At 44.2% G+C, this 26,425-nt stretch overlaps 2 protein-coding genes across 4 annotated transcripts in view; both read left to right on the forward strand.

Annotated features, from left to right (window-relative positions):
* The first annotated feature begins 3,249 nt into the window (after window positions 1-3,249).
* On the forward strand, window positions 3,250-4,701 carry LOC132087517 (inositol 1,4,5-trisphosphate receptor-interacting protein-like 1). The gene has a single exon (XM_059493825.1). It carries the CDS (start codon window positions 3,292-3,294, stop codon window positions 4,699-4,701), a length of 1,410 nt encoding a protein of 469 aa, XP_059349808.1. The 5' UTR covers window positions 3,250-3,291.
* Window positions 4,702-8,922: 4,221 nt separating this feature from the next.
* LOC132079306 (cytochrome c oxidase assembly factor 1 homolog) overlaps window positions 8,923-26,425 on the forward strand; it is a 52,375-nt gene continuing 34,872 nt past the window's right edge. Inside the window, exons 1-2 of one of the 3 annotated variants that reach the window (XM_059481803.1) lie at window positions 8,923-8,982; window positions 16,805-16,913. The gene's annotated coding sequence lies outside the window, so the exon portion shown is untranslated. Of the gene's footprint in view, window positions 8,983-16,804; window positions 16,914-25,195; window positions 25,263-26,425 lie in introns of those variants that run through there. The other 2 variants (XM_059481811.1, XM_059481829.1) reach the window with 2 other exon arrangements.

Consider the following 26,425-nt stretch of genomic DNA (forward strand, 5'->3'; position numbering starts at 1 on the left):
AGAAATACCTCTGAAGAACCTTCTTTTATTTTTTGCACACAAGTGTGCTCAAGTCAACTTGTTTCTGGTAAATCTTACCAGAAACAAGTAGTGTGCTGTGTAAAGTAGTAACACCAAAAGAAGCCCATCTTCTTCCTATAGAAATTAAAAATCCAGTGCATCCCTGAATTCTTGAAAGTCATTATTCTAAAATTCTGCAGGTTGGGATGTTGAGTGACACACCCTTCTTTCCATATTTTCTCATTTCTGACCTGTGAATTTCCTCATCAGAAACATTACAGGAACTCAGCCTCCTCCCAGCTACATTTTGTTTGCTAGAGTGACATTTTCTGAGCCAGTTATGAAGTTTTAACTATTGCAAAACTTATATGGTCTAACATAACTTGAACTCCACAGAGAGTTTGTGTTGCCATTACTGTGCTGGTTGTTTCAAATAACTCTTTCCATCCCCTCTAGTAAGTGCTAAAACACATATTATGCCTCAGCAGCTTTAATTACAGTTGTTGCACAACTGAAATAAGGAAGAGCTCCAAAATGTAACTGACAAATCATACACAAAACTAATGAGCAGGAAGTTTAAAGTCTGAAGGTCTTCAACATACATGTGGTATTACATAAAAGAGGATTGGCGGCCCCGGAGAGACAATATTTAAGCTTATACATAATGAGTTTAACATATGGGACAGTTAATGACTAGCATGTGACTGCATGCTTAGGACAAAGTAATGAATCAATTAGCACGTGATAGGAAACCTTAACGCATAGCAGAACATGCAAAAGAATGCATATGGGAGTGATTAGAGGCAGATGTAACTCAGAGCCCTTGGATTCAGGAACGGTGCTCCTATTTGTACAGCCATGCAATCTACAGGATGTGGGACCTGTTCAGTCTCATAATTAATCTTGTCAATTAAAAAAAAAAATAAAGAGAAAAAATAAAACCCCACCTTCTTTCCAAATGAATCAGATCCCAAAACTAATGGAAGTGGCACAGCACACAGCCAAACAGGATGGCACAACCACCTCTTTCTATGACACCTGTAGTTACCTTAAACCAGTCCTGTCCCTACCTGCTGTTTGATCCCTAAATTACAGCCTCAATCTCCCTTTGCCATAGGATTGTTTATTTATTCAGGCAGCTACATAAAATCCCCAACATTTAAATGAGCTCCAGATCTGGACAAGATGGGGGGCAGAGAGCTCCTGCAGTGGTCGAATTTGGGCTCTGCCACTGGTGCTGGTAGCTGGAGCCACTGGCAACATGACCATGTTACCCTACTGCAGAAACCTTTTAGGGTCAAGCTGGGGCAGGGGAGGGCGATTGGCGGCTCTCCCAAGTTCCCAGTTCCCCAGCACAAGATGAGAAAAGAGAAATGGTGTTACCCACCCACCCCTTGAAATGGCATTGCATAACAGAGAAGAGACAGGGGCAAAGGAACAATTTTGAGTTCGATCTAGGCAGCACCGAGAGTGGACCATTCAAATCCAGGAATGCAACATGGAAAATGTCACAGGTTTTCCTGTGGGGGAAAAGGCTCCACAGAAAACACAACACAAACCCCAAACCATAACTTTAGTGTTTAAATTTTCTGTGAATTACAGCTGAGAGAAACTGTTGTGCAGTGCTGATGGCCTCTTCTGGCACACTCCTCATCTTTGCTCATCTCTGGGGCCTACAAAGCCAGGAGAGGGCTTCTTTCTGCTCTTGCCTGGGCTGAGACCAAACAGTCTTGGTGAGCCTGAGGTCATGAGCAGGAGAGCTGGGGAATTCAGGCTTTGCCCAAACTGGGGCCTTCCTGAAGGCAAAGGATGAGGAAGGGCTCTCACATGTGCTGCCAGTGCCATGGAAGGCCCCAGAGCAAGAAGGCATTTCTTGGCTTCTGGGATCCCATCTTCACAGTCTGGCCTTGCAGGTTAGTGAAATCCACATGGATATCCTGGCACATTCCAGCACTGACTTTCACTCCAAACCTTCACATTTGCTACAAGGAGAGTGATGATTTTTCCTTCTGCTTGGAAGGGTATGGATTCCCTTAGTTGATGTACTTGGCAGAAAGGTTCTCCTTGCATGGAAATATTTCCTGGCAGCCTGAAACTTCTGACCACCGAGAACCCTTTTTTTCCTACTGGCATTTTATCATGGCAACCACAGCATAAAAGCAGCACCTTTCTCTCCTCTGGGAGGAGCTGGTTTCACAGCTCAGCTCAGGGACCATCTGTACCTGACAGATGCAGATGGTCCCTGAAGGGAGGTTGTAGCTAAGTGGGGTTTATCATATTAGCCCAGGGAACAAACAATATGACCAGAGGAAATGATCTCAAGCTGTGCCACAGGAGATTTAGATTGGATCTCTAGGAAATATTTCTTCAACAAAAAGTATATCAAGCTTGGAAACAGGCTGCCTAGGGCAATGGCTGAGTCACCACCCTCAGAAAGGTTTAGAAGTCATGCGTATATGGCATTTGGGGACCTGACTGATTGGTGGAGTAGACAGTGTTAAGTTTGCAGTTGAACTGTGTGATCTTCAGGGACTTTTTCAACCTCGATGATGCAGAGATTTATGGGTAGCTCAACCAGTATGGAGTCAAGACTTAGACTCAATGATCCCCAAGGGTGCCTTCCAACATGGATATCTATGAGATCGCCAATGGAGGCAGCTGGTAAGAAAGACAAAAGAAAGACCAAAGGAAGTTCTTTGAAGAAGGTTCACTCAAAAGCAGCCTTAACCAGTACACCAGGGCCATATTGAGTGGCTGAGCTGGGGTGGGGAGTGGAGTTGGTTGGGTTGTGATGTGCTGTGGCACTTGTGACATCATGGGGACGTGTCACAATGGGGGCAGCTAGAACAGGTCCTAGAAGCAGGTTACCTAGAAGCAGGTAACACTGGCCCTCTATTGCTCGGGCAAGCGGTGAGTGCACATGTGGCAGGGAGGCCATGCTGGGGACAACGGCCAGGGCAGAAATGCTGCACCCAAGGCTAGGTTCTCCCTCTGCATGCAGGGACAGCCCCTCATGGCAGAGCCTTGGCCATGGTACAGTGCTGCTGTTGCTGCTGGGGCAGTGGGACAGGCCTTCCTGCCCCCAGCTGTCTGGGGCCCTGTCTTTCCCGCCCTCAGATCACTGGGATTCCTGTCCCTGCTGCCCCCCCTGCCAGCTGCCTCCCTCCCCGCTCCCCTCAAGGCCTTCTCTCCATCCTCCTGCAGACCATGGCGCCCTGGGTATTGTGGCTCTTGTTCTTGCTAAGTGTAGTCCAGTACCCGCAGCCCATAGATGATGTTTTGGATGAGGTGATGCGTCTGCGAATGGAGCTGCAGGTGAAGTTCCAGGAACAGGAGAGGATTCAGCTGGAGCGGGAGGTGAAGCAGCTCGTGCTGATGCAGAGTGGCACATCCTGGAGAGACCTGCTCAGGTCTGCGTTGCAGCCCTGGCAGGTCTGGGCATTTGCTGGGCTCTTGGTTCTTCTCTTGGCCGTATGGTTTATGTGGAGGAAAAGAAGTTGTGAGGCAGAGATCAGTGGTGAGGAGAAGAAAGAAAAGGAGAAGGAGGAAGAGGAAGAGGATGAGACATGGGCATATGATCTGAGATGGCTTCTAGACGAGCGCATACAGTGGCCTGTACAGGACCTGCAGACAGGCTGCAACAGGACAATGGCCCTTATAGACAATTTCCTAACTGTCCTTAGGCGTGCCTTGAGTAGGACTTTCTACCCGGTGCTGCAACAAGCCATTGGTATTGGCAGTGCCTTTGAAGGTTGGACTGCCCGTGAGGAGGAAGTTGTGTACCAGGTGCTTGTAGCCCTGACTCCTCCCCTAGGCCACCTCTTCCACCTGGAGCGTGACACTGACCAGCAGAAGCCTGGCAGGAACTTCCGTGTCCGTGTGGAGCTGGAGTGCAGGTGCCCGACAGAGTACCAGGGTATGAACATGCTGTGCTTCCAGCACCACCCTGACGTGATCAGGAGGATGACTCAGCAGCCCAACCTCCTAGACACGCTGTGCACCGACTCCTACCTTGACGTCAAGAAAACTGTCCACTGGTTCTGCACACTGGTGGGAGCAAGCTGGCAGCGCTTGCCCCAGTCACGCAGTTGGCATTTAGTGCTGCTGCCCTCCAAACGCTCCTGCAACCTCAGGCTGACCAACAGCCAAGAAAGCTTCCAGGTTAAGGTGCTGTTTGGGGTGCGGCGACTCGCCTCAGACATCTTTATCAGCAGCCGGTATCGAGGGCCCCGCACCCCAAGCACAATGTGGCCTGAGAGCTATGCTGTGGCAGAGACAAAGTTCTTCAGGCACATGGCCAGGGAGGCCCCCCAGGACAGCTCGCACCTTAAATGCCTGCAGCTCCTTGCCCATGTTCTTGCGCGCAAGGACTTTTCCATCCATTCCATCAAGACCATTGTCATGCGCCTGCTGCACACGGTACCAGTGTCACAGTGGCAAAGGAGACACTTCCTGCTTCAGCTCTCGGATGCTCTGGAGCAGCTGCGTGTATCTCTGGAAGAGAAACACCTGGAGCATTTTATTGTGGGCAACCAGAAGCTTCCAGAGGAGATCAGGCTGCCCCCAGATGTACTAAGGGCTAGGCCACCCAACCTCTTCCACGGTCTGGCACAGGATCCAACTGCCCACTCCCAGGCGATGCAAGCCTACCTTGATCTGCGCCAGCGCCTGGCAAGAGTGCTGGCCTATGGCCACTGTTAGTGGGGCTCACAGAATCACAGAATCACTGGGTTTGAAGAGACATTTGAGATCATCGAGTCCAAGCCATGCCCTAACACCACCTCAACTATACCATGACACTGAGTGCCATATCCAATCTTCTTTTAAACACATCCAGGGATGGTGACTCCACCACCTCCCCCGGGCAGATGATTCCAGTACTTTATCACTCTTTCAGTACAAAACTTCTTCCTAACATCCAACCTAAATTTCCTTTGGCACATCTTAAGACTGTGTCCTCTGGTTCTGTCAGCTGCTGCCTGGAGAGAGAGACCAACCCCCCACCTGACTACAGCCACCTTTCACATAGTTGTGGAGAGTGATAAGGTTGTATCTGAGTCTCCATTTCTCCAGGCCAAACAACCCCAGCTCTGTTCCTGATAGGGCTTGTGTTCCCAGCACTCCACCAGCCTTGGGGCCCTCCTTTGGATGCATGTGCCCATGAGGCTTGCAGCTGGTGGCAGAGAACCGGCTTTTTAGACAAAGACAGGAATGAATGGGATACATAGACAGATACATATATGTATATATAACTATAGTGTGTATATAAAACTACAATTATTTTTATTAACAGATGTGTTTTAACAGATACATATTATAGTGATGGTTTATAAATTGTCATATTATTTTATGAAAATAAATAGCACATATATAATGTCACTACCTGTTGTGATAAGTATTAATACTCTGTAGTTACTGCATTTATAAGAGGCAAGATTTTTATTACACAGATATATGTATAAAATATATATTATACACATATTGCATTTAATACAAAACAATAATTTAATATATAAAATAGAAATGAAATAAAATAACAATTATATCTAATTCCTATATAATTACACAGAATAAATTATATTTATAATTAAATGTTTATGAAACACATAAAATGTTATATAATTAAAAATTCATCGTAATAAATATAATAGAACAATATAAATTTAGTGTGTATAGAACAATATAAAGGTAGTATGTATATCATGTCACTATCTGTTTAGACACATATTAATGTTCCACAGTTAGTGTATGTATGACTGGCAAGCAAGAAACTGCTGTGCTGTTGTTTCAATAAAATGCAGTCTTGCAGAATCTGGAGCATGCAAGACTTTCTTGATCTCAGCCAGACCTATAGTATTGGTAAATGTCCCACACTGGGAATCTGGGCTCATGAACAGTCTCCATGAACTCAACCAAACTTACATTGCTGAACTGGTTCTAACCAGCAATTAAGCCCAGGTGCCCCCAGCCCCTCTGATTCCAGAATCACAGAATGGCTTGGCTTGGAAGGGTCCTTAGAAATTTTCTTGTTGCAACCCTGCTGCCAAGGGCAGGGACATCTTCCACCAGGCCAGGTTGCTCCAAGCTCCATCCAACCTGGCCTGGAACGCTGCCAGGGACTGGGCAGCCACAGCTTCCATGGGCAGCATGGCCCAGCACCTCACCAGCCTCAAAGGCCAGAATATCTTCCCCATCTCCAGCCTAATGCCACCCTCTGTCAGTGGGCAGCTGCTGCCCCTGGTGCTGTCCCTCCAGGCCCTTGTAAGCAGCCCCTCCAGGTCTTTCTCTGGGCCTCATGCAGGGACTGAAAGGCTGCAGGGAGGTGCCCCAGGAGAAGGCCTTGGAGAGCACTGGGGCCAGGAGTGCCACCATCAGAGCAGCAAGCAGGGCCTGGCATGGCTGTCTGGTGAGAGGGCACAGGACAGGCGCTGAGGCCCTGCCAGCTGGAGCTGGGAGCTCTGGTGTGTGACTGGCAGAGAGCCGCAGGCTCCCGCAGCTCTGCATCCCTCACGGCTGAGGCAGCTGCCCAGGCACAGCTGGCCTGGGACACGTGGCCAGCCCGGTGCCACCCTCAGGGGTGTTCGTCCTCTGGGGCCAGAGTCATTTGTGGCTGTGAGATGAGTGGCCAGCATGACTTGGGCCCCTAGGGTGGTGACAGGTGTGCAGGGGGAAATGCCAGCCCAGAAAGAAGCAACAGCAAATGGCCCCCAGCAAGGCCATAGTAATACTGGTGTCTTACACTGGCTGTCTCTCTTTCCTTAGTAAGAGAGAAATAGCAGAGGGGAAATAGCAGAGGGGGTATCTATAAATAATAAGTACCTCTCAGTACCAATAAAGCTTCACCAATATTGGATGGGTATTGCACAGCTTTCATCATTGCAAAATTACCAGGAAAAAGGGCCGGGAGGGGGTAGGTAGGCCAACACAGGCACAGATGGGAACTCAAGACAAGTTTCTGGCCCAAAATCTTTATTCAGGTCAGAAATGTATGAAACAGATTTTTCAGAGAGTAATTAGATATGTGGGAATCAAGACACCCTGAAAGTAAAGGCAGCAACTGGTTTCCACAAAGAGGGGACAGTAGCAGAAAAGGACAGTAGCAGGATGAGAGAAAGAATTAAAAAAACATACAGCTTTGCATACTAAACAGTCTCTTAACAAGGCTTCTAAGAGGCTGGGCCAGTCACTCCTTTCTTGTTCTGTATATCTCATTGTCTCTTTTTTTGGTCATATCTGCATGTCCTTTTGTTTTGCTGATTGTCTTTCCATACTGTTTCTCCCTACTCTCACTTTCCACAATTCCAGCAGTATTACAAGTCCTACCAAGCAGATATATTAATTAATTCAGCTACAATATAGTTTTCAATTTTTTTTGTCAGGAACAACAAAGCAATGCAATAACGTAATCAGCTTCAGATGGCAGAAGTTGGCTAGAAACTGCTAGAAGAAGAAACTGCTAGAAGAAGAAACTGCTACCATGGGAAGAAACAGTTTTATTTTGGAGAATGAAATAGCAGGCAGCATTCCACTAAATCACAACAGTAAGGCAAAAGGTGTAAATAAGAAGCTGGAAGCTACTTGGATAACAGAACAAACTGGCTTGACAACAGCACTGAGAATAATGCCTGACTCAACTCAGCCAGGAAATGCATACAATGAATATCAAAGCAGGTGGGATGCACTAAGGAACAGCAGCAGAACACACTGTGACATTATTGGTACACTCATAGTTTAATTTCAGATGAATCAAAACTGTGAGCCAAGGCTTGGGATCATGTAATCCAGCACTGCTAACACACACACTTTACAAACACCAGAGCCTAAGTGCTGAGCTCAGGGACAGTGCTGGACAGCTTGCTTAAACAAACTCCAACAGGGACAACAGCTTACACAGAACAATGGATAGGGATAAGTCTGGAATGAAGATGAGCTAAAGACAGCAGTGGTTAAATTAAATATTAATATCACTGTGTGGAATCAGATGGCCAGATTAGATCCAGAATTTTCTTTGGGGATTGCTGGACAGACACTGTTATTTTTTTCAATTTTGACTGCACAAGAGTGGTTTTTATGGTATCCTCTGTCCTGGAGAAAATAATAATAGAGCACCACAAAAGAGAATGGATCCTGGGCAGCAAGCTGAGGTGCAGCACGGAGCTGAGGGGATGTGGGTTGTGGGGAAGCCTTTGCAGCAATGCTGGCTGGGGACTGCGCCTGTCTCTTCACAGGCCTCCCACAAGGCGTCCTGCAGCCGAAGCCATGGCTGGGGGACATCTGGCACCTCGGGCGAGGCATAGGCTGAGAAAACCCTCAACCCTGCCATTGAGAAGAGGGATCCTTGCAAAATGCTGCTTGAGACACAGGCAGCCCCAGCACTGCCGTGATATTACATCACAATAGAAGAAAGATATTAAGCTATTAAAGAGTGTCCAAAGGAGGGCAACCAAGATGGCGAAGGTCTATGAGGGCAAGTCATACAAGGAGTGGCTGAGCTCACTTGGTCTGTCCAACCTGGAGGAGAGTGAGGGGAGACCTCATCAGTGTCTACAATTTCCTCGTGAAGGGAAGAGGAGGGACAGGCACTGATTTTCTCTGGTGACACGACCGGAGGGACTGGCCTGGAGTTGTATCAGAAGCGGTTTAGGTTGGATATTAGAATAAAGCTCTTCCCCCAGAAGGTGGCTGAGCACTGGAAACGGCTCCCCAGGGAAGTGGTCACAGCACCAAGCCTGACACACTTAAAGGAGCTCCTGGACAGCGCTCTCAAGCACATGGACTGCTGGGGCTGTCCTGTGCAGAGCCTGGAGTCGGACTCGGTGATCCCCGCGGCTCCTTTCCGAGTCAGGAGCTGCCGTAACACCGTCCCCTCCCCGCCGCCGTTCGCAGCGCTTCCCGCCATCGCCCCCTGCCGCGCCCCGCCGGCACCGCAGCAATGGCGGCCCCCACGGCGCCCGCATGAGCCCGACGCCGACCGCGGCTGCCGTGAGTGGGGACGGGCGGCCGAGGCCGGGGCGCGGCCAGGGCGGGCGGACCCCGCCGCCGCTCCCGGCGGCACCGCCGCACCCGAGCGAGCCCCGCCGCCCCTCCCGGCGGGCTCGGCCCGGCGCAAAATGGCCCCGGGGGGCGGCCGGGGCCCCGCCGGGGCGGGAAGAGGCGGGAGGGGGCTCGTACCGGGGGAGTCCCGTTGGGGCCCGACCACAGCAGCTCCGCAGCGACTGCGAGGAGCTGCGGGCGTCTGCAAGGGCGGCGGGGGTCAGGCGTGGGACACTGAGTGGTGGCATCGTGGCGAAGGCAGCAGTGCCGTCAGGCGGGCAGGGGCTTGCTCGGTGACCCCGAGAGCCTGAGCACATTTCTTCACGGGCCCTCTTAATGGTACTTGCACTTAAGATACTTTTCAGCTGCCTTCAGAAGAGGAGTGCGAGGCAAATGTATCTAGCAAGCTACAAAGAAAGCCTGATATATACAGAATATTCAGAACTGCGGCAGAAAAGATCTCTTGTTCATTAAAACAGGCATGGGCCCACGGTGCACTGTAGTGAGGGGAACTCGGTGGCAGGAGCACAGCCGGCAGAAATGTGAAGATGTAGGGCGAACGTAAAGCAAGTTGGCTGCAGTGACTCATGCACATAGTAAGGAATCTACAGTCAGATTTAGTTTGTTATTCAGATACAGCTGGTGAAGCAATCAGGTTGTCTTGAGCAGGTTTAATGTTCAAACAATGCAAAGGAAAGGGATTGCTATGATTCTTTATAAAAGTTGGAACTTCCCTGTTTAAGTCTGCTCTAATCACAGAAGCAAACATGATATCCCCTATCCCTTCTTATCAGTGAGGCTGGTTGCTCCTGTTTTCCAGCCTAGCTGGTTTCTTTGTGCTCATTTATTTACATGTACCCTCTAAATGCAAGAAGCGAACATGTAACTTGAATTATGAGAGTGGCCTGGGTTGCTTCTTTTAGAGTCAGTTTCTTTGATGAATTAAAGCGCAGAAACAAACTTCAAAAATCCCCAGTACAGCCTCAAAGGCTGGAGTAATAGCAGGCTGCGACAGCGAGGTGGCCCTGTTCCACCGCCCAGCTGTAACATCGTGCTGTACCTCTTGCATCAGGCTGAGGGCTCAGCTGGCTTTTGGAAAGTTGGTTTTTGCAGTGCATCAAGGCTTTCTGGACACGGCATGCACTGCAGCTGCACAGCCCAGCAGGAGGATGGGATAAGTGTAATGAGCACCCCCATTCCAGCAGCAGCTCCTGAGACCTGCACTTAAATCCAGTGTTAAACTGCAGTGTTACTTTTTGTTTTGAGTCTAAGCTTTGACTCAAATTTGAACAGTAAACCGGTGTTTCATATCGTGCAGTAGCCCTTGTCAAGGGTTCTCAAACTCGACTGAGGGTGTGGTAGAGAAAGATGACTGCATGTTGAAAGATAACAAAATACTGCCTTTCTGCCTAGAGATCCTTGTGCTATTCAAGACTTGGCAAAAATTGCTGCCCTCACTATCTCGATTATTTAAGTGCTGAAATATCCCAGATCAGCCAAATTCCATTAAACAAAGTGCAAAGGAAAGTTATCTTGAACAAGCAATGTAGCAATGTAAAGTTGTTGTATTTACTCCCCAGGGAAGAAAGGATTCTCATCAAGAGCAGGGGGGTGAAGAGGTTAGCTGAACTTAATGTGTCATTTTTTTGTTAGATGAGCTTTAACTTAGACTACTGTAAATTGAATGAAAAAACATGGAGAAGGGAGATAAGGAGCTTTTGGGATTAAAAATAAAAATAAACCCCAAAGCCTTCATTACTATCTTACAGCTTTTTCTAAGTAGTACTTTGCTGTTGCAGTTCTGAAATTAATGAAGTATGCATGGATTATTGCTGAATGTATTTTACTTCAAAGCTGGTTATTCCCCAGAAGTCAGAGGCTTTGCATGTCTGTCGGCACAGTACTTTCCAGACCACTTTTCTAACACAAACTTCTGGGTTTTGACTCAATGCCAGAGGAGCAAAATAACATCTTTACCTTTGCAGCTGTGACCACAACATAAAATCAAGCAGGAAGAAGAGTTGATGCTGGGGGTTGTTTTCACTGCACTTAAGGCACCTTGAGAGTTGGAGCTCTCACAAAGAGATGGGCCCCCTCACACCCTCCCTAAGCAACGTGGCTGTTAGAAAAGCTTTTCTTTATAGCTTTAGCCAGCACAGGTGACTGCATCTTGTCTGTTAGGCAGCCCAGCTGCCTCTGTGTGAGCATTGCTGTTGCACAGCAGCTGCCCCCGTTTGCCTGTGCTGCCTTACCCAGGCTGCAGCACAGCCCTCAGAGCATGGTTGGGTAGCAGCCCAGCTTGTGGTTCTGGGAATTAGGAGGAGGCTCTAGGCACAGCTCTGAAGGGTGGCTGCATCAGCTCTAGACAACTCCTGTGTGTAGGCTCCTCTGCTTGTCCAACTCCCAGCTGTACAAGTGCCACTGAAACAGAAGTCAGCAAGTGATGTGTGTGAATACCTACCTTGATATACTTGCATATTCAAGCAAGTGGGAGGGGAGTGGAGGAAGAAAGGCACTAGCTGGATTTTTCTATTTCTCTGTACTGCTGTGAGTGACTCAGTCTACAGTTTTGGCCTGTGATTTTGCATAACTAAGGATGTTGCAGAAAAAGGCTATATTATGTCTCAGTTTCTGTGAGGAGCAGTTACATGACCATCAGGCTGGTGTGGGAGCTAACCTCTTGGAGATGCAGTTTTACTTTTTTCTACTCAGCATATTATAAGGAATAGAAAGTTCTTGAGAGTATACTTCTGAAAAGCTACCTGATACACAAAAATATTGGAATATGTTAGTAAAATTTCAAGTAATCAGTTCAGCATAGTTCAGTTTTTCTCTGTTGTGAGCAACTTGAGAAAGCATCACCAGGTATTTTATTGTGACATTTGTCTTTTACCATGTTATGAGGATCCTTTCCGGTATTAAAATGTTGGAAGTGACAGAACCCTTTCATCTGCTGTGGTGCACTGGTGGTTTTATAACAACTGCACAGCAGAAATAGTAGTTGAATTTAACCACCCCAACAGCCTTTCCCCAGGGCAGAGTAATTTGCTTTTCTTGGTGTTTAAGTGTTTTCACTAAGTGTTTGCATAGCATACCACCAGCTAAAATACAAAGTCCCTATTTCCAGAGCTCTCTGAGAGTACTCTGCATGTCTTCAGTGCACAGCAGATAATAGAGGCTTTGCCCTGCCCTTTTTACCCCTCCCTTCACCAAATAAAAAGTCAGTCCTGCTATTAATTTGATCACTACATTAAACACAGTAAGCCCAATTATCCATTACATCAAAATGTATTCTGCCATCATGATATTAGACCTCTTATGGATCAGACTGGAGGCAAGTGAAGAGGGAATGTTTTGTTTTTTCCTATCTGTTGCTGTGTCTGCTTTGAAGATTGGCTTTGTAAGCTTCTCCCATTAACTAACAAAGAGATAAAAATCTTCCACATCCCTGTGTGCCTTCTCCAGATGTGGATTAAGCTCATTAATGGCAACAGTAATCTCCCAGACTGTCTGACAGGTGTTGATCTGTGCACCAGCACTAGTGCACATTCTCACTTTGATGATGTTAAATGAGTGAGAGCCCAGAGCGTGGGTTTGAAGCAGATTGTCTCCATGTACTGCACTTTGACTTGAACACAAAGGTCTCAGATGGATCACCAGAGGCTGCACCAGCAGTGAATGCTCAACACTCTCCACAACTCAATGGTGGTAAAAGTATACAACTCTCCACAACTCAATGGTGAGGGCAGGCAAGAGCTAACCTAAACCAACCACACACGCAGAACCCAGAGTGGGAACACAGCCCTCAGCATCAGGAATTTTCATTTGCAGACTCATGCTTATTCCTGATATAGACATAGCCAGCAATAATGATAAGAATCCACTCTAGCATTAAAATAATTATAATTGACCTCTTGAACTCCCCCAGAAGGAAGACCCGTAAGAAGTAAGAATATCCATAAGGAAATTCGATCAAACAGAAGTCTACAACAGTCCCAAAAGACCTCACAGCACTCCTTTTCAGTCTTTTAGCAGTCTACAGGAGCCTCTACAACTGGTTGTGTGGTATTGGTGAACACCAGAAACTGAAGGTGTAAACACAGGGTGATACACTAAGACCTGGACTACTCGAAAAGACATGGTCATCTGAACAACATTCATTTTGGTGTAACACGAGGGATCTATTGCCTGAGGCTGGGAAATGTGTGTAGGTTACCTGAGTGGTAGGCTAAAATAAAAAGATACTCAGAGTACTGAGGCATTTATGGATACAGATAGTTCAGCTTGGTAATAAGTAAGTAGAAGGAATACAAGTCTTGGCAGAGATAAAGATTTGTCCTGTCATGGCAGAAGAGAATCACGAAAGAAGTTTTAACATTAAAACCAGACACAGAAACAAAAGTTAAAAGGTTAGAGAACTGCAAAAACCTGCTCTGGAAAGCATGTGAGGTAAGAGTGATTAGGATTCACTTGATAGGCTTAGGGGAAATTCAAATACTTAACATACAGGTGTGGGTTTTTTTAGAGATGCCTCCTGGGAGAAAAAGTATAAGCCAGTAGAGACAGACCTTGCCAAGTAAAGGGTCAAGGATAATTTAGATGGACACACAGTGAGGAAAGCAAGCATGCAATACCTTATTTAATGGGATGATGTTTTTTTCCTGAGGTCTAAAAATGAGGAACACTATTATCTTGAAAATCCTTCATGTCTTGTCAGCACAATACAGACATCACTAAGTCTTACCTATAGCCTTGCTTACTCTGATTTCTGGTATAATTTTCTTCTGGCTCCTCCACAAAATTAAAATTTCTTCAAAATACATGGTTAGCGTCCCTTCAGTGGCCTTGGTGGTACTGGTTGTCCAGTAAGTACCTTATTAATGAGCATTCTGAGGAAGGAGACACAGACTACCTGTTTACAAAAGTGACACAGCCCTGTTTTTGCATTACTTATACACATACAGCTTCTAGCCAATAAAATCTTTAGGCTTGAATTTTTGCCTTGGCACCTTAATACCATCTCTCCTTATGATCCTGAGAGCAGCAGCATGATGTAGTCCATACATCAACACATTTTGACTACTGAGTTTGGATGGAAGAATGATGTTGCTTGTTCCAGTAGGACTGGAAAGCAACTGTCAGCACTTAGAACTACAATGTGAGCTGCATGTGAGTTATTAGACTGCAGCTAGCTAAGCTTAATCCTGGCATCCAGGAACATTTCCTTGGATTTTACTGGACAGATACATTTGTGGACACAGCTGTACAAGCGCTGAGAGAGAAAACTACAAGCCTACGTGCTTCAGAGCCTGCAGTCCAGTTAAAAACATATAGCATGTTAGCACAAGTGAAAGGGAGAGCTGCTGTGTGCAACTTGATCACTACATTGGGTCGGTCTAGCAGTTGCATAGACACAAAACTGCTCTACAAGTGCTGTAGTACAACATTTCTACACGTAGCATGGTTAGAGAGCCCACCTTAACAGGTGCTTCAGAATAAATAGTACTTCTAAGATTTCCTGTGCTGAATAGGAGTACATTGAGAAGATGGAAGCCATCACACACCACTTGGAAAAGGGTAATTAATAGCTTACCAAGATCCCCATATATACCACATAACAGTCTTCAATCCTTGTCAAACATAAAAATATATCAAAATTTGAAGCCTAGAAGATTTTCACTTAGTTTCCTACCTAAAGTAGCTGTAGGCTTTTGCTTTAAAATTACTCTTAATGCTAGAAGCTCACAGGTACCTTCTCTCAAATTCTGGTACCTCTCCCTTGCTACTCTTTTTAACCTTTCTTCTTTGAATCTCACAGGTGCAAAGCTTTCAGTTGAATTAACTCTGCCTTATCCAGAAGTGGTGAGGAACTTGTTTCTCTGAAACAAGTCTTGTTAGGTATGAAGGACTAATGCTTAAAAAAATAAATTGCCTGAATTTCTGTTACTTTGAGAGTTTGGGGATTTGTTTGTTTGGTTTGTTTTTGCAGTCAAAATTCCACAGGCTTCTGAGTAAATGAGTTAACTCCAGGGGTATACACTGTTAAACACAGGATGTTTGCTTCCCACATTTATTACTAAATCTACAGTGATCTCCACAGAGCTTCCATTTAATTGGAGTTTTGCCACCAACTTAAATAGGTAGCTCAAGTCCAAGTTCATTAACAGTATGGAAAGGTTTACTCCAAGTGTAGGATGTAGTAGAAAGATTAAAAGCTGAGCAGTTGCCTTTACATGGTGAGCATGCCTGAGCTTGATGAGGTTATTTCCTGAACCTAAACTATAAACAAGGAACTGGGCAAAGTTGCAAACCTGCATATGGGATGCATCTGCTGGAAATTATGACAAAAACTAACAATCTTCACCTCACTGAAGTCAGTGAAACATTTTCCGTGTACTTGATTGGAGCCAGGATTTTGCTGTAGGCACTTACATTTCAGTTTTGCAGGAATTAATGCACATCACACAGTAAATACTTCTGAAAAATGTTTTAGCTCCTCTCCTTCCCACTTCTTGTTTTTTCTCTAGGCTGAGTTTTAAATAGCTTTCCTAAACCTTTTCCATCTCCATTCCCCTTTTTAAATCAGAAATTGAATAGATATCCTGTCAGCATTCTGCTTGAGCAACACCAATGGCATCACTTTTACACTGTATTAATCATTATGCACAATAATATGGTGTCTTCCATCAGAATTGCAAAGCAGTTAACATATATTAATTAAGTACTGCGTCTCTGAGAGGCGTGTAAGTAATTAATTTTTTAAGCCAATGCCATTTAAAGGTGAGAGAAGGGTGGATTTTCATCACAGTGAATAGCCTTTTACTCGTTTACAGTTATTTTCTTCCTGGGTCTCTAGACCTGAAGTCAGTTCCTTATGCAGCTTTTGTAATGGCATCAGTAACAAGCACATTTGTGAAATTGAAATTCAAGACATCTCTTGTATTCAAATTCATTATCAAATGTAATTGTGGTAAATCAAGTCAGTAGAGAAGACAGGGGAAGAATTTGAGACTTAAGCTCCAGGCCTGCCTTCACTTCATGAGAACAGGTGTTCCTAAACTTTTGTGTCCTGTGTTTGCTTTTGTGCAGGTAGCAAAGATCTTCCTAGATGCTACAGGCTTCCTTTTTCCCAGGCTCATTTACTCTTTGCACCTGGAAATCATATTTAGGCATATTTTGAGGGCTTCATAAATTTGTCTGGGCTTTCCAGATGTGTGGTAGCTGGAGAGAGCAGACTCTTCTGAGCTGGTTGCTGCTTCCCTGAGAACTCTGGATGTGAGCACTGTGAGCACACACAGCAGTTACAGGACATGAAGCCCCTCACAGGAGCAGCTCTGTGTGAATGCTGTGCTGTCCAGCCGTGTGTATGAAGTGCAGCACATCAGAAACAGCAGACTTGATGTAGACATGGCTGTGCAGTCAGGCCCACTCTTTCATGGGGAACTACACAGTTATTTGCATATGGATTATACATGTCCTGCTCCTGTGTATTGCAGCTGCTGCATATATACACATATATATGCGTATATACACAGTTTTTTCTACCCATGAAATCCTCTGCTGACCTATGGGATTTCTACCATTCTAGTTTGCACCCTGATATACACACTCCTCCAAAGAACAGGATCCTTATTTGTTCTACTTCTCCTGTCAATTCCCCCTTCCCTTCTAATAACAAGTCCTTGCAATAAGTCAATTGTTCCATGAGACACCCTCAGACAATTTCAGTTTGCACAGAAGAGAGACATGGCAGTCTTTTTTCTCTCCTCAGGGGTCTTTGGTCTTGGTGATTCTGCTGCTTACCGTGCCCTGGTTCTGACGTGTTGGATCTCTCCATTAGGCACTTTGACCTGTTAGCCTGGAAGAAAAACAGCAGGAAGGTGGGTAGCTTTCTCTGGTGCAATGAGGTAAATAGCTGACTAAATGACAGATATGAGGTAAAGGATCAGCAAATTTGCCAATGATCCCGAGTTCTGAGGTGTGGAGGGAAATGATGACACTTGGCAGGCTTGAGAGGTAAGCCTGTGTGAACCTCATGAAGTCCAACAAGGCCAAGTGCAAGGTGTTGCAGATGGGTTGGGGCAGTCCCAGGACAAATAGGCCAGGCAGAAAATGGATTGAGAGCCGCCCTGGGGAGAAGGAGTTGGGGGTGTTGCTAGATGAGAAGCTTGACATGACCCAATGTGCACTTGCAGCCCAAAAATCCAACCGTGTCCTGGGCTGCATCCACAGCAGTGTGGCCAGCAGGGCCAGGGAGGGGATCCTGCCCCTCTGCTCTGTTCTCATTAGACCTTATGTAAAATGCTTTGTCCAACATAAGAAGGACATGGACCTGTTAGAACAAATCCAGAGGAGAGCTATAAAGATGCTCAAAGAGCTGGAGTACCTCTCCTGTGACAACAGGCTGAGAGAGTTGGGGATGTTCTGCCTAGAGAGGGAGACCTCTAGGGAGACCTTAGAGCAGCTTTCCTGTACCTAAAGGGGACCTTTAAACAGCTGGAGAGAGACTTTTTACAAGGGCCTGTGATGATAGCACAAAGGGGGATAGTTTTAACCTGAGAGTGGGTTTACATTAGATATTAGGAAGAAATTCTTTACTGTGAGGATGTTAGAAAATTGGAACAGGTTGTCCAGAGAGATGCCCCATTCCTGAAAGTATTCAAACCCAGATCAGGTGGGACTTGAGCATCCTGATCTTGTGGGTAGCATCCCTGGCCATGGCAGGGGGTTTGGAACTAGGTGATCTTTGAAGTCCCTTCCAACCCAAATGATTTCTGCCATTCTGTGATCAGGGGAGTACTGAGATGTTCAAGTGCAGCTGAGAGAAAGACATTGAGACCTGATCTCTCACTTTTGCAAGGGACTTGATAGATCAACTTAGCTGCCTGTGAAGTGGTAATTTGGTTTGTTTCTTTTACAGAACAGAGGTTCTACATGGCCTCTTTTTCTCTATTCCTTGGAAATATCATTCAGTCTGGGAAAATTTGGGTGGATTCAGTTTTCCGCCACAGCACCACATTAAGTAATATATTTAGAAGGGTTATCAAGGATTTTCTACATTACTTTCCTACAGGCATTTGTATGTAAACTTTCTTCCATCTGTTTCGGTGGCCTCACACCAGTTGGGTTGTTTTTCACTGCTATTCATATGTTGGAGGCTAAAACCATTGCTATAATCAAGTTCATAAACCTTTGTGATTTTTAAACATCCTTATTCTGATTCAATGTTATCCTCAAAAGTACTTTGAATCCATTATCTTGCTCTGTTGAATTAGTTTTGAAATTTTACCTAAAGCTAAAAACACCTCCCATGTTTTGTTGAAACTGCTTTGAAATTAAACAGAAATTTGAGAAGCTTCTGTTGGCTGCCTCAGAGTGTCAAGCACATGAAATATTCCTCCCACCCCCCTGGAAAATTAAGAACTAAAGAAATAATTTGCCCCCACCTTTTTCCCTTATAGCTAGATTTGAACTGGTAGAACATAAAATCACAATATGATGAAATTCTGATTGTTCCCTCAGTATTGTTTGAGAAATGATGGAAGACTTCAGTGCATTAATAAAGCAGTTCAGACACCCGTCAGCCACAGTGGTGGAGCTCAGAAGATCAAAAGAACATTCTCATCTGCTTGACACACACACACAACCAGTGTTTGTTCATTAATGGCATAATTTTGGTGTAGGTTATAACTGTACACATTGTACAACAAAGCGTTGCCATGAAGTCCCTTGTCCCTAGGGAACAGAAGGAGCAGAAAAAGTGATTGATTTAAGCATTCTCAGCAGCTGAGAACATCCCTAACACCGACATGTTTTACTGTGAACTGAGAAAGGGTGGGAAGAATAACTGCTCACCATCATCTTCATTTGATGGTGTTGTTCAGAATAAATCCCCCACTGGTAGAATAATCCCTGACAAGAGGCATTCTAGCTTTCAGAAGTCATGTTCTCAAAGCATGCACAGTGGGGAGATGTTGTAGTATCACTGCTCCATAAAATATGCATGAATTGGTGTGGGGTTGCCCATCTGTTTTGGTGACAGAAAGTAAAGGTCTAGATATGTGTGTCTTAAACCAAATATGAGCCATTTTAGGTTCTGAAGTAAAAGAGAGTTTGTCCTTCCCTGACAGAGACAAGGTCCATTGTGTTTTTCCTGATACTCATTCCATAGGGTCTCTAAAGACCCAAACTTAACTGAAAAGCAAAAAGCCCATGGCAAGGAGTGGAGGGGTTGAAACTAAAAAACCTTTAAGGTCCCTTCCAACACAGACCGTTCCATCATTCTATGATTTGCTTACTGCTTTTGCAATTTTAGAAAATATATTTTCTCACCTCTAGTTTAGGGAAATCCCAGTTGTAATGAGGTTAACTGGGTGGATTGCTTATCCCACTCACTCCTTGCATGGTAGCATTGACTTAGTGGCAGAGCCCCAGAAACAAGTCTGGCCCTTTGTCTCCATGAAAGTGAAAGTGTGCTAGGCAGGCATTTCAGCACGCAGGGTAACATGCCTTTGGATCACACACAGCTAATCCTCTTTGTACTTTGCTGACTGTAACCTGCTTACATGAAATGTATTCGTCGTCTTTTCCTGAGCCTGATCCAAAGCCTGTTGAAGTCAGTGGAAAGAGTCCAGATATTTTTTCAGTAGTTTTGGAGCTGATTCTATATGAACAGCTGGTCTAGCACTGAGTCTTGTAGTTGAAAGACAAGGAAAATAAGCAGCAACAAACCACATTGGACTCCGTGCTGTATTAAATATATAAATGAAAGTAACGTGAAACTTGTAAAACCAGACTGGACAAAACACTCTGAAACATGCTGCAGGGAACAGTCTAGTGCTAGCAGGGGAATAAGTTAGCTATTTAATGATTTCTTTTCCATAGCTTTTACTTTTCCACATATTCTGTAATGTAACAGTACTTTTTTCTCCTTGGGCAAATAGCTGTCAGACAGCAGCACTGGAATGAGAACATATGTAGTGTTTGCTTTTATCTTACATTACAAAAGAAGTATGAATACCTTCTGTTATTCCAAGTATAAAATTACAGGTGTCAAATCATTTGGTGCTTTAAATCCTGTGCCAGAAAAGTAATCCAGTAAAAATAGCTATGTCCTGTCAAAGCTGAGCAGTTAGTATTGTTATTACAGTTTCTTGCATGGCTCCAACAGTGTAAGATGGCAAAAATAAGTGTAAGAGATCAGCAAGAAACTTGCCTGGAATCACCCAGAGCATAGAATGACAGGAGGATGGAAATGAGCTAAACCTAATGACCCAAAGTGAAAATCTGCCTGGTCTGATTTGCAGTTGGTTTGTACTTTAAAAATGCTGTTAAACAAAAGCTGGTTAACATCTTAGGGGCTGATTATTGCCCAGAGATCCCAAAGAGTTAAATTAAAGAGTAATTTGTGCTGGGTTCTGGGTGAGTATGTGGTTGATTCTCTGTCCTAAGAAGTGTACCATTTAAAAAGTAGAAGAATACTTAGCTGGAAAGGTTGAAGAATTTTATCATCTCCACATTACAGGTGGGAATGCAAAGCAGGGGTGAAGGAGTTTTGGCTGGATTAAACAGTCAGAGTCTGAGTTGTCTGTGGCAGTGAACCCCTAAGTCCTGTCAAGTGCTTTGCCAACAAGGCCATCCATACCTAACTATGGTGTGGATGTGAAGTTGTGAATGAATGTATGTGGTGAAGTTTCCTGTGGACCTGAAGTCAAATAGGAGATACAAGAACAGGTCATAGCAGAGCTGTGGGTTTTCATATGTGAATTTCTCTCAAAAGATTGTGAAGAGCCAGACATGCTTTATACAGCTTCTGGAATTTAGGTTAATACTTTTGTTGTCCATTCCACAAAAGCCAAGACAGAAGAAAATTTAAATAGTAGATTATGTCTGCTAGGGGGCAGAAGAATCACTGCATTTAGTGCTCTTTTCAGGTCTTCAGAGCTACAGTGAAACCTGGACAGAGACAGCTTGATTTGCTAAATTGGGAACATACTGCTTCAGTCAGTATGGATGTTAGGAAGCTAATTAAAGGACATAGCAGCTGACAAGTGAATCTTCAATCCCTGTCAAATCCCTTAAGTTTATGACAAGTGTGAAGTAGTTCATATAGAAAAGAAATTTTTACTCCTGAGTTCACGTTTCCAGATGAGATGTGTTTATTTTCATGGTAATAATCAGAACACATTTTACTTAATGTTTTTAGGATGAATTTTGTCTGCTTTATAAGTCTCTACCCAAATCCCAGCTCTCTTCTCCTACTTCTTGACAACCATGGGAGTCATATTAGTTGTCCACACTGGTATTTTAAGTAAGTGGCATGAAGGGTGTGTCAGACTGCATAGTATGCTGCTGAACAGCAGACCAGATCCTGGTGCTTAGAGGCTGCACTTGTGCTGAAAGGTCAGAAACACCAAGGACATGTAGTGCACCAAAACTTGCCTGTCCTGAGATAGTGAGGAACAGTCACATGTGTTGATTTACAGAAAAAACTTTGTTTGGTTCTTTTTTTTTTCCTTTGCAAACCACATGCTCTTGCTGAATGTAAATATCTCATGCTGCAATGATTAAATCCATTTTAGGTACGTTTCCATTAATCTGTGAAAAGACTGTGCCAAAGCCCAGAATGAAAGATAAATTGTGAGGTTTTTTTAATTTCTGAAAAAAATCAGTAGTAGGTTGTCAGTTAGTACATCAAAGGATGCATCTAGTGTACCTCGGTATGCTGTAACGTGAGCTATTTGTTCAAAAGTTAGCTCTAGTTAACTAACATGACTATTCATTCTAAAATAAGCACTCAGGCAGTGTTTGCTCCCAGGCAAATACTTGTTCTGCTACAGTTCCTTCTCAGCTCAGCTGCCTCTGATCCCCTTTGCAAGTGCCGAAGTTGTTAGCCTTTGTAGTCATGAGAGTTAATTACCACTCATTTTGTTCACTTTCCTGCATGGCCAAAAGCTTTTATGTCTTTTACATGATTTGGGAGTGGAAAGACTTGCCTGCATTAAGGGACTGTTTCTTATGCAATATGTGATTAATAGTTGCCAAGAAGTGGTCTGCCACGTGTGTGCTGGCAGGTTGGTGGCTGTGCAACTGCACTGCTCATTGCATGGCTGGGCTGGGTAAGCACGGTGCATCTGATGGTGCAGATAGGCAGGAGTTAGAGGTTAGGTAAACTGAGACACCTGGGCTGTGGTGGCTAGATGTGGCATTTGGGGACAGATGGGATGGATCTGCTGGGGTTGGAGCCTGGACATGTGGAGAGAACACCTAGGAGCTATGACATGGGGCAGTCAGTGAGGAGCAGAGGAAGAAGTTAATAGCAGGCTAAAGCAATTGATGTAGCAGTCAGCTGTGCTCAGTATGGCCCTTTGGTATTGGACTGGACTCCCTTAGTTATGGGAGTGTTTGTGTAGTTGGTGAGGAGCATGTATTATTGTTTAGCTTTCATATCAGTCCAAGAAAACTAGGTTTATCTCCCAGCTCAAAAGCATTGTCCCCACAGAAATGGATATTCAAACACAGTGCTCTTTAGAGGTTGTGGCCTGTAGTAGCAGGAAGCTCAGAAGAGACTGCATACTTTTAGTATCTCTAAGCTCTGGAGCTTTTCCCTTGAATTATGTTTTTCCTTTTCAACTAAATAAACCATAGCAAAAAGCCTTTCACTGTGTGCTAAGATATTCTCAAGTGCTCTTGTTTCCAAGGGTGACTTTAGTGGGGGCAGCAATGCAGTCTCAGAACAGAGCTCTTACGTGTCCCAGTTACAGAATTACTTCCCGTGCTGCTGACAGCTTGATTTGTGAAAGAAAAAGAATAGCAAAACAAAACTCAACCCACAGCCTGTGCAAGAGAGAAAAACACAGACTTACTGTGCTTTAGGGAAAGTGTCAGACACAAACATTTCAAAGGGGGAAAGTCTCTAGTCTTCATATGTATGATTAAAATCCTTTTACAAGAGTAAGTCACATAACTGTAACTATTTTTAAGGTTTAAAAGTTTCCTGTTTTATACCTATGGGATAAGTCTGTGCAGCTAGCTGGAGGCCAATGTTAACCTTGGACCATTGAAATCTGTTGACCTGTGGTTTGGTACAGAGCTGGCCATTGTTGTTTTTTTCCTGCTTTGAAATAAGGGATATCTGGGAAACCTCTAGTACTGCCACCCCCCAAACCAAAAAAATCCACGTCTGACCATGTGCTAGACCTGCTTTACTTAGCTGCCAAGTGTTGCAAAGTAGCCAGATACTGAAAATGCTGCTAATCAAGCAGATAGCAGACTTAGACACTCATCATTATGTGTTTATACTGAATCTGGTAGATACTAAGAGGACTTAAAGTGCATGTATAATTCCAGGGCTGTTTAGTTCTGGTTTAAGACTAAGCAGTAGTTGTAAAAAAAGAAGACTGAAGTGTTCTGCAGTTGAGCAAGCAATTTTATTTCTAAAGTAAAATCTCATGCACTACAGGGCTCATGATTCAGAAATCTGGTACAGTGCTGAATGAAGCTGTGTCTTGATTTGCAGCTTATAAAACCAGGATTTTGCTAATAAATGCATTCTTCAGAATTACAGACCAGCAGATTCTTAAATGTGGAGGTCATGGCTTTGTCTTGAACAGCAGCCTCCTAGGATTACTGTGTACTGTATTTTTATGATAGGTGAGACAGCTTCTTCCTGGCTACTTAGTTATGTCACTATTAAATGGAGGAAAGGAATTGGGATGACCTAGTCTGGAAGGGGTAAAGCAAACAGCAAAGCACTGCCATTGGTGAAACAAACTTGCTTTAAGCACATTCTCTAGTTAGTCTGAGTCATCAATCATCAATCATCATTTGTTCTCTTCTTCCTCCTCTGTCTTTCCCTGAGCTGTATTATAAAGCAGAGCTGTGGCTGGAATCAGGGGTGCACTATCTGAGAGTGGTCCTGAGAGAAAAAAGGGATGGGGGCTGTGGGTAGGAACTGAGCCAAGGCACGGAGAGACAAGCAGAGCCTCGTTTGAGTCAAGTGCTGCCTCTTAAAAATAGCTCTGGAAGGACATATCCAACCATGGATACCATGCAAGCCGTGCATTAGTCCAGTGATTCCTTGGTGCCTGTTCCCTGCACTGCCTGTTCTACCTCTCAAGCCTGGAGTTGCCTCTGTTGCTTCCTCCTGGTGCAGGCTTTGGTCCCAGACTGTGTATTCCTCTCCCTATCATTGCCCCATCCTCAGATGTTCACAGTTGCTCACAGTGCACAATGTTTCCTGAAGTCAGCCAAATACACAGTTTTGAGGATGCACTTCTAGCATGTGCTGAGCTCAGAAATCTGCCTTCACCAACTTAATTCCCTTATAAAACATGTCAGAAATGTTTTTTTCTCTTAGCATGTCTGTATACACATACATGTATGTTCACCTGTGTATCTGTGTATATCCCATTATTAACAATGAGCATTAAGTGTAGACATCAGGGATGAAATGGACTGTAAAATTTCCATGCCATCTGCCCAAACAGCACACTGGCTGCAAAAAAATGCTCTGATGTTTATAAAAGCTAGACTGAATGATGATGATGAGGATGATGATGATGTCTCTATGTGGGGGGTGGTGATGATGTCTCTCAACTGGCAAACTTTTCTGAAACTCAGAAATGTTTGTTCTGTGATATGCCATCTTTTCAAATTTGTGATTCCAGTTTTCTGCTCTGTTAGAGCACCATGTAGATTGAGCAAAACAAAGTTAATGCTATGACAAAGTATTTTAATATCTTGTCCTAATTCAAGACAGGGTTTCTCACCTCTCCATGGGAGAGAGCTGGTTGGCAGCCTGGGCTGAGGCTGCAGTTTTGGTGACAGTAGCTGTGTCATTGGTTTTGTTCTTCCACAGGACGACAGGATGAAAGCAGAACCAGGAGTGGAATTAAGGTGGCGAATCTGTAGATTGAAGAATATAAATTCAGTTATAGTATTTGATATGATATTAACCAAATTCTGCCAATTTTATTTGTGTTGAGAAACACCCAGAGCCTGCTGGAGCCAGTGGCAGTTTTGCCATCAGTTTCCCCGAGGAGTAGGATTTTGCTTATTGTTTAAATTAGCTATATCTTCATGGGAGCATATGGGAGCAAATGCAAAGGTCTTGAATTCAAGAAGCCAGTAAGCAGCTTTATGCATTTATTTTGTTGCACAGGTAAAAGCTGAGACAGCAAAACCCATCTGCTAAGCCTTCAACACGTCTCTATAAAATCTATGTTAGGGTAAGAGTATTCTTTTCTATTTTATTTATGGCCTTGGCTGCCTGAATGAGTGCATCTGGAGCTCAGATGTCTGATGCCCTTATTGTAAATTAGTTAACTTGAAGAACTGCACGCACTGTCAGGTCCTTGCTGTGGAAATGCCAGGCTCTGTAGTGGAGGTGCTTTTGTGTGTGCATATGTTTTTTAAGTGAAAAGGCTCTTGAATGTTATGCATAAACACTATTCTCTGTCTCTCTTTTTTTTTTTTTTTTCCCTCCCTCTTTTGTTACAGAGTGTGGACTAGCATTGAATATTCAGGGAAAGCTCCCCAGGGAGATTAGGGACATGGACAGATTTTAAACAGAGCCCTAATGCATGGACACGAAAGGACAAACATTCTAGTGGGAATACTTGTGCAAATTCCCTGCTTTGGGGTCAAAATGCATTAAACAGCTGCTTGCATGCTAAAGATGCTTTTAAAATCAATACAGACCAGAAATTATAAAATTTATAAATAGAGATGGTGCTCAGTGAGAGTAGAAGTACTTTGATGATGCCTTTTGTTATAAATCATACAAGATTATATAGCAGTCCTAGAGAGAAGTACATCTATAAATCCCTTTCTGCAGGGCTCAGAATCCCAGACTGTGCTGAAACTTACTTCAGGCTGGATTTGCCCTTACCCATCCATGTCCTGGAGGGCTATGGGAACTGAGATTTAACAGCAGTAGGAATTAGATGCCTTGACATGAATAAACTGCTGTTATCATAATTTACTCTGATTACACTGTTGTGGAAGATAGATTATTGCTACATTTAATAAATCTACATTAAAAGAAATTGAATGAAACCATTGTACAAACAAGCAGTAGCAGTGCATGTATTTGGGGCTGCTGTGCAGTAGCTAAACTCAGGTAGAGTCCAGCTGTAAAAACTGGCAACCTGGATGGGTCAGCATCTGAAATTGGGCTGTATAACAGCAACATGGTAATATCAAAGCTGCAGTGTGGCTTTAATTGCCACAGAGGTAGTATTTATCATATTGCTATGTGCATATTTAAGAATAAATGCAATTTAAAAAAATATTTCATTCTGAAATGAATAGATTGCCTTACCGTTGCTGCACATTTGTTTTATTGGTTCTTCAGCCTGACTCCACATTATTTCTGTGCCCTATTGTCTGA

The sequence above is a fragment of the Ammospiza nelsoni genome, chromosome 1 (assembly GCF_027579445.1).
Source record: "Ammospiza nelsoni isolate bAmmNel1 chromosome 1, bAmmNel1.pri, whole genome shotgun sequence".
Taxonomy (NCBI): Eukaryota; Metazoa; Chordata; class Aves; order Passeriformes; family Passerellidae; genus Ammospiza; species Ammospiza nelsoni.

Coding starts and splice junctions, on each gene's coding strand:
- LOC132087517 (XM_059493825.1), top strand. CDS start 3,292: ATGCGTCTGCGAATGGAGCTGCAGGTGAAGTTCCAGGAACAGGAGAGG.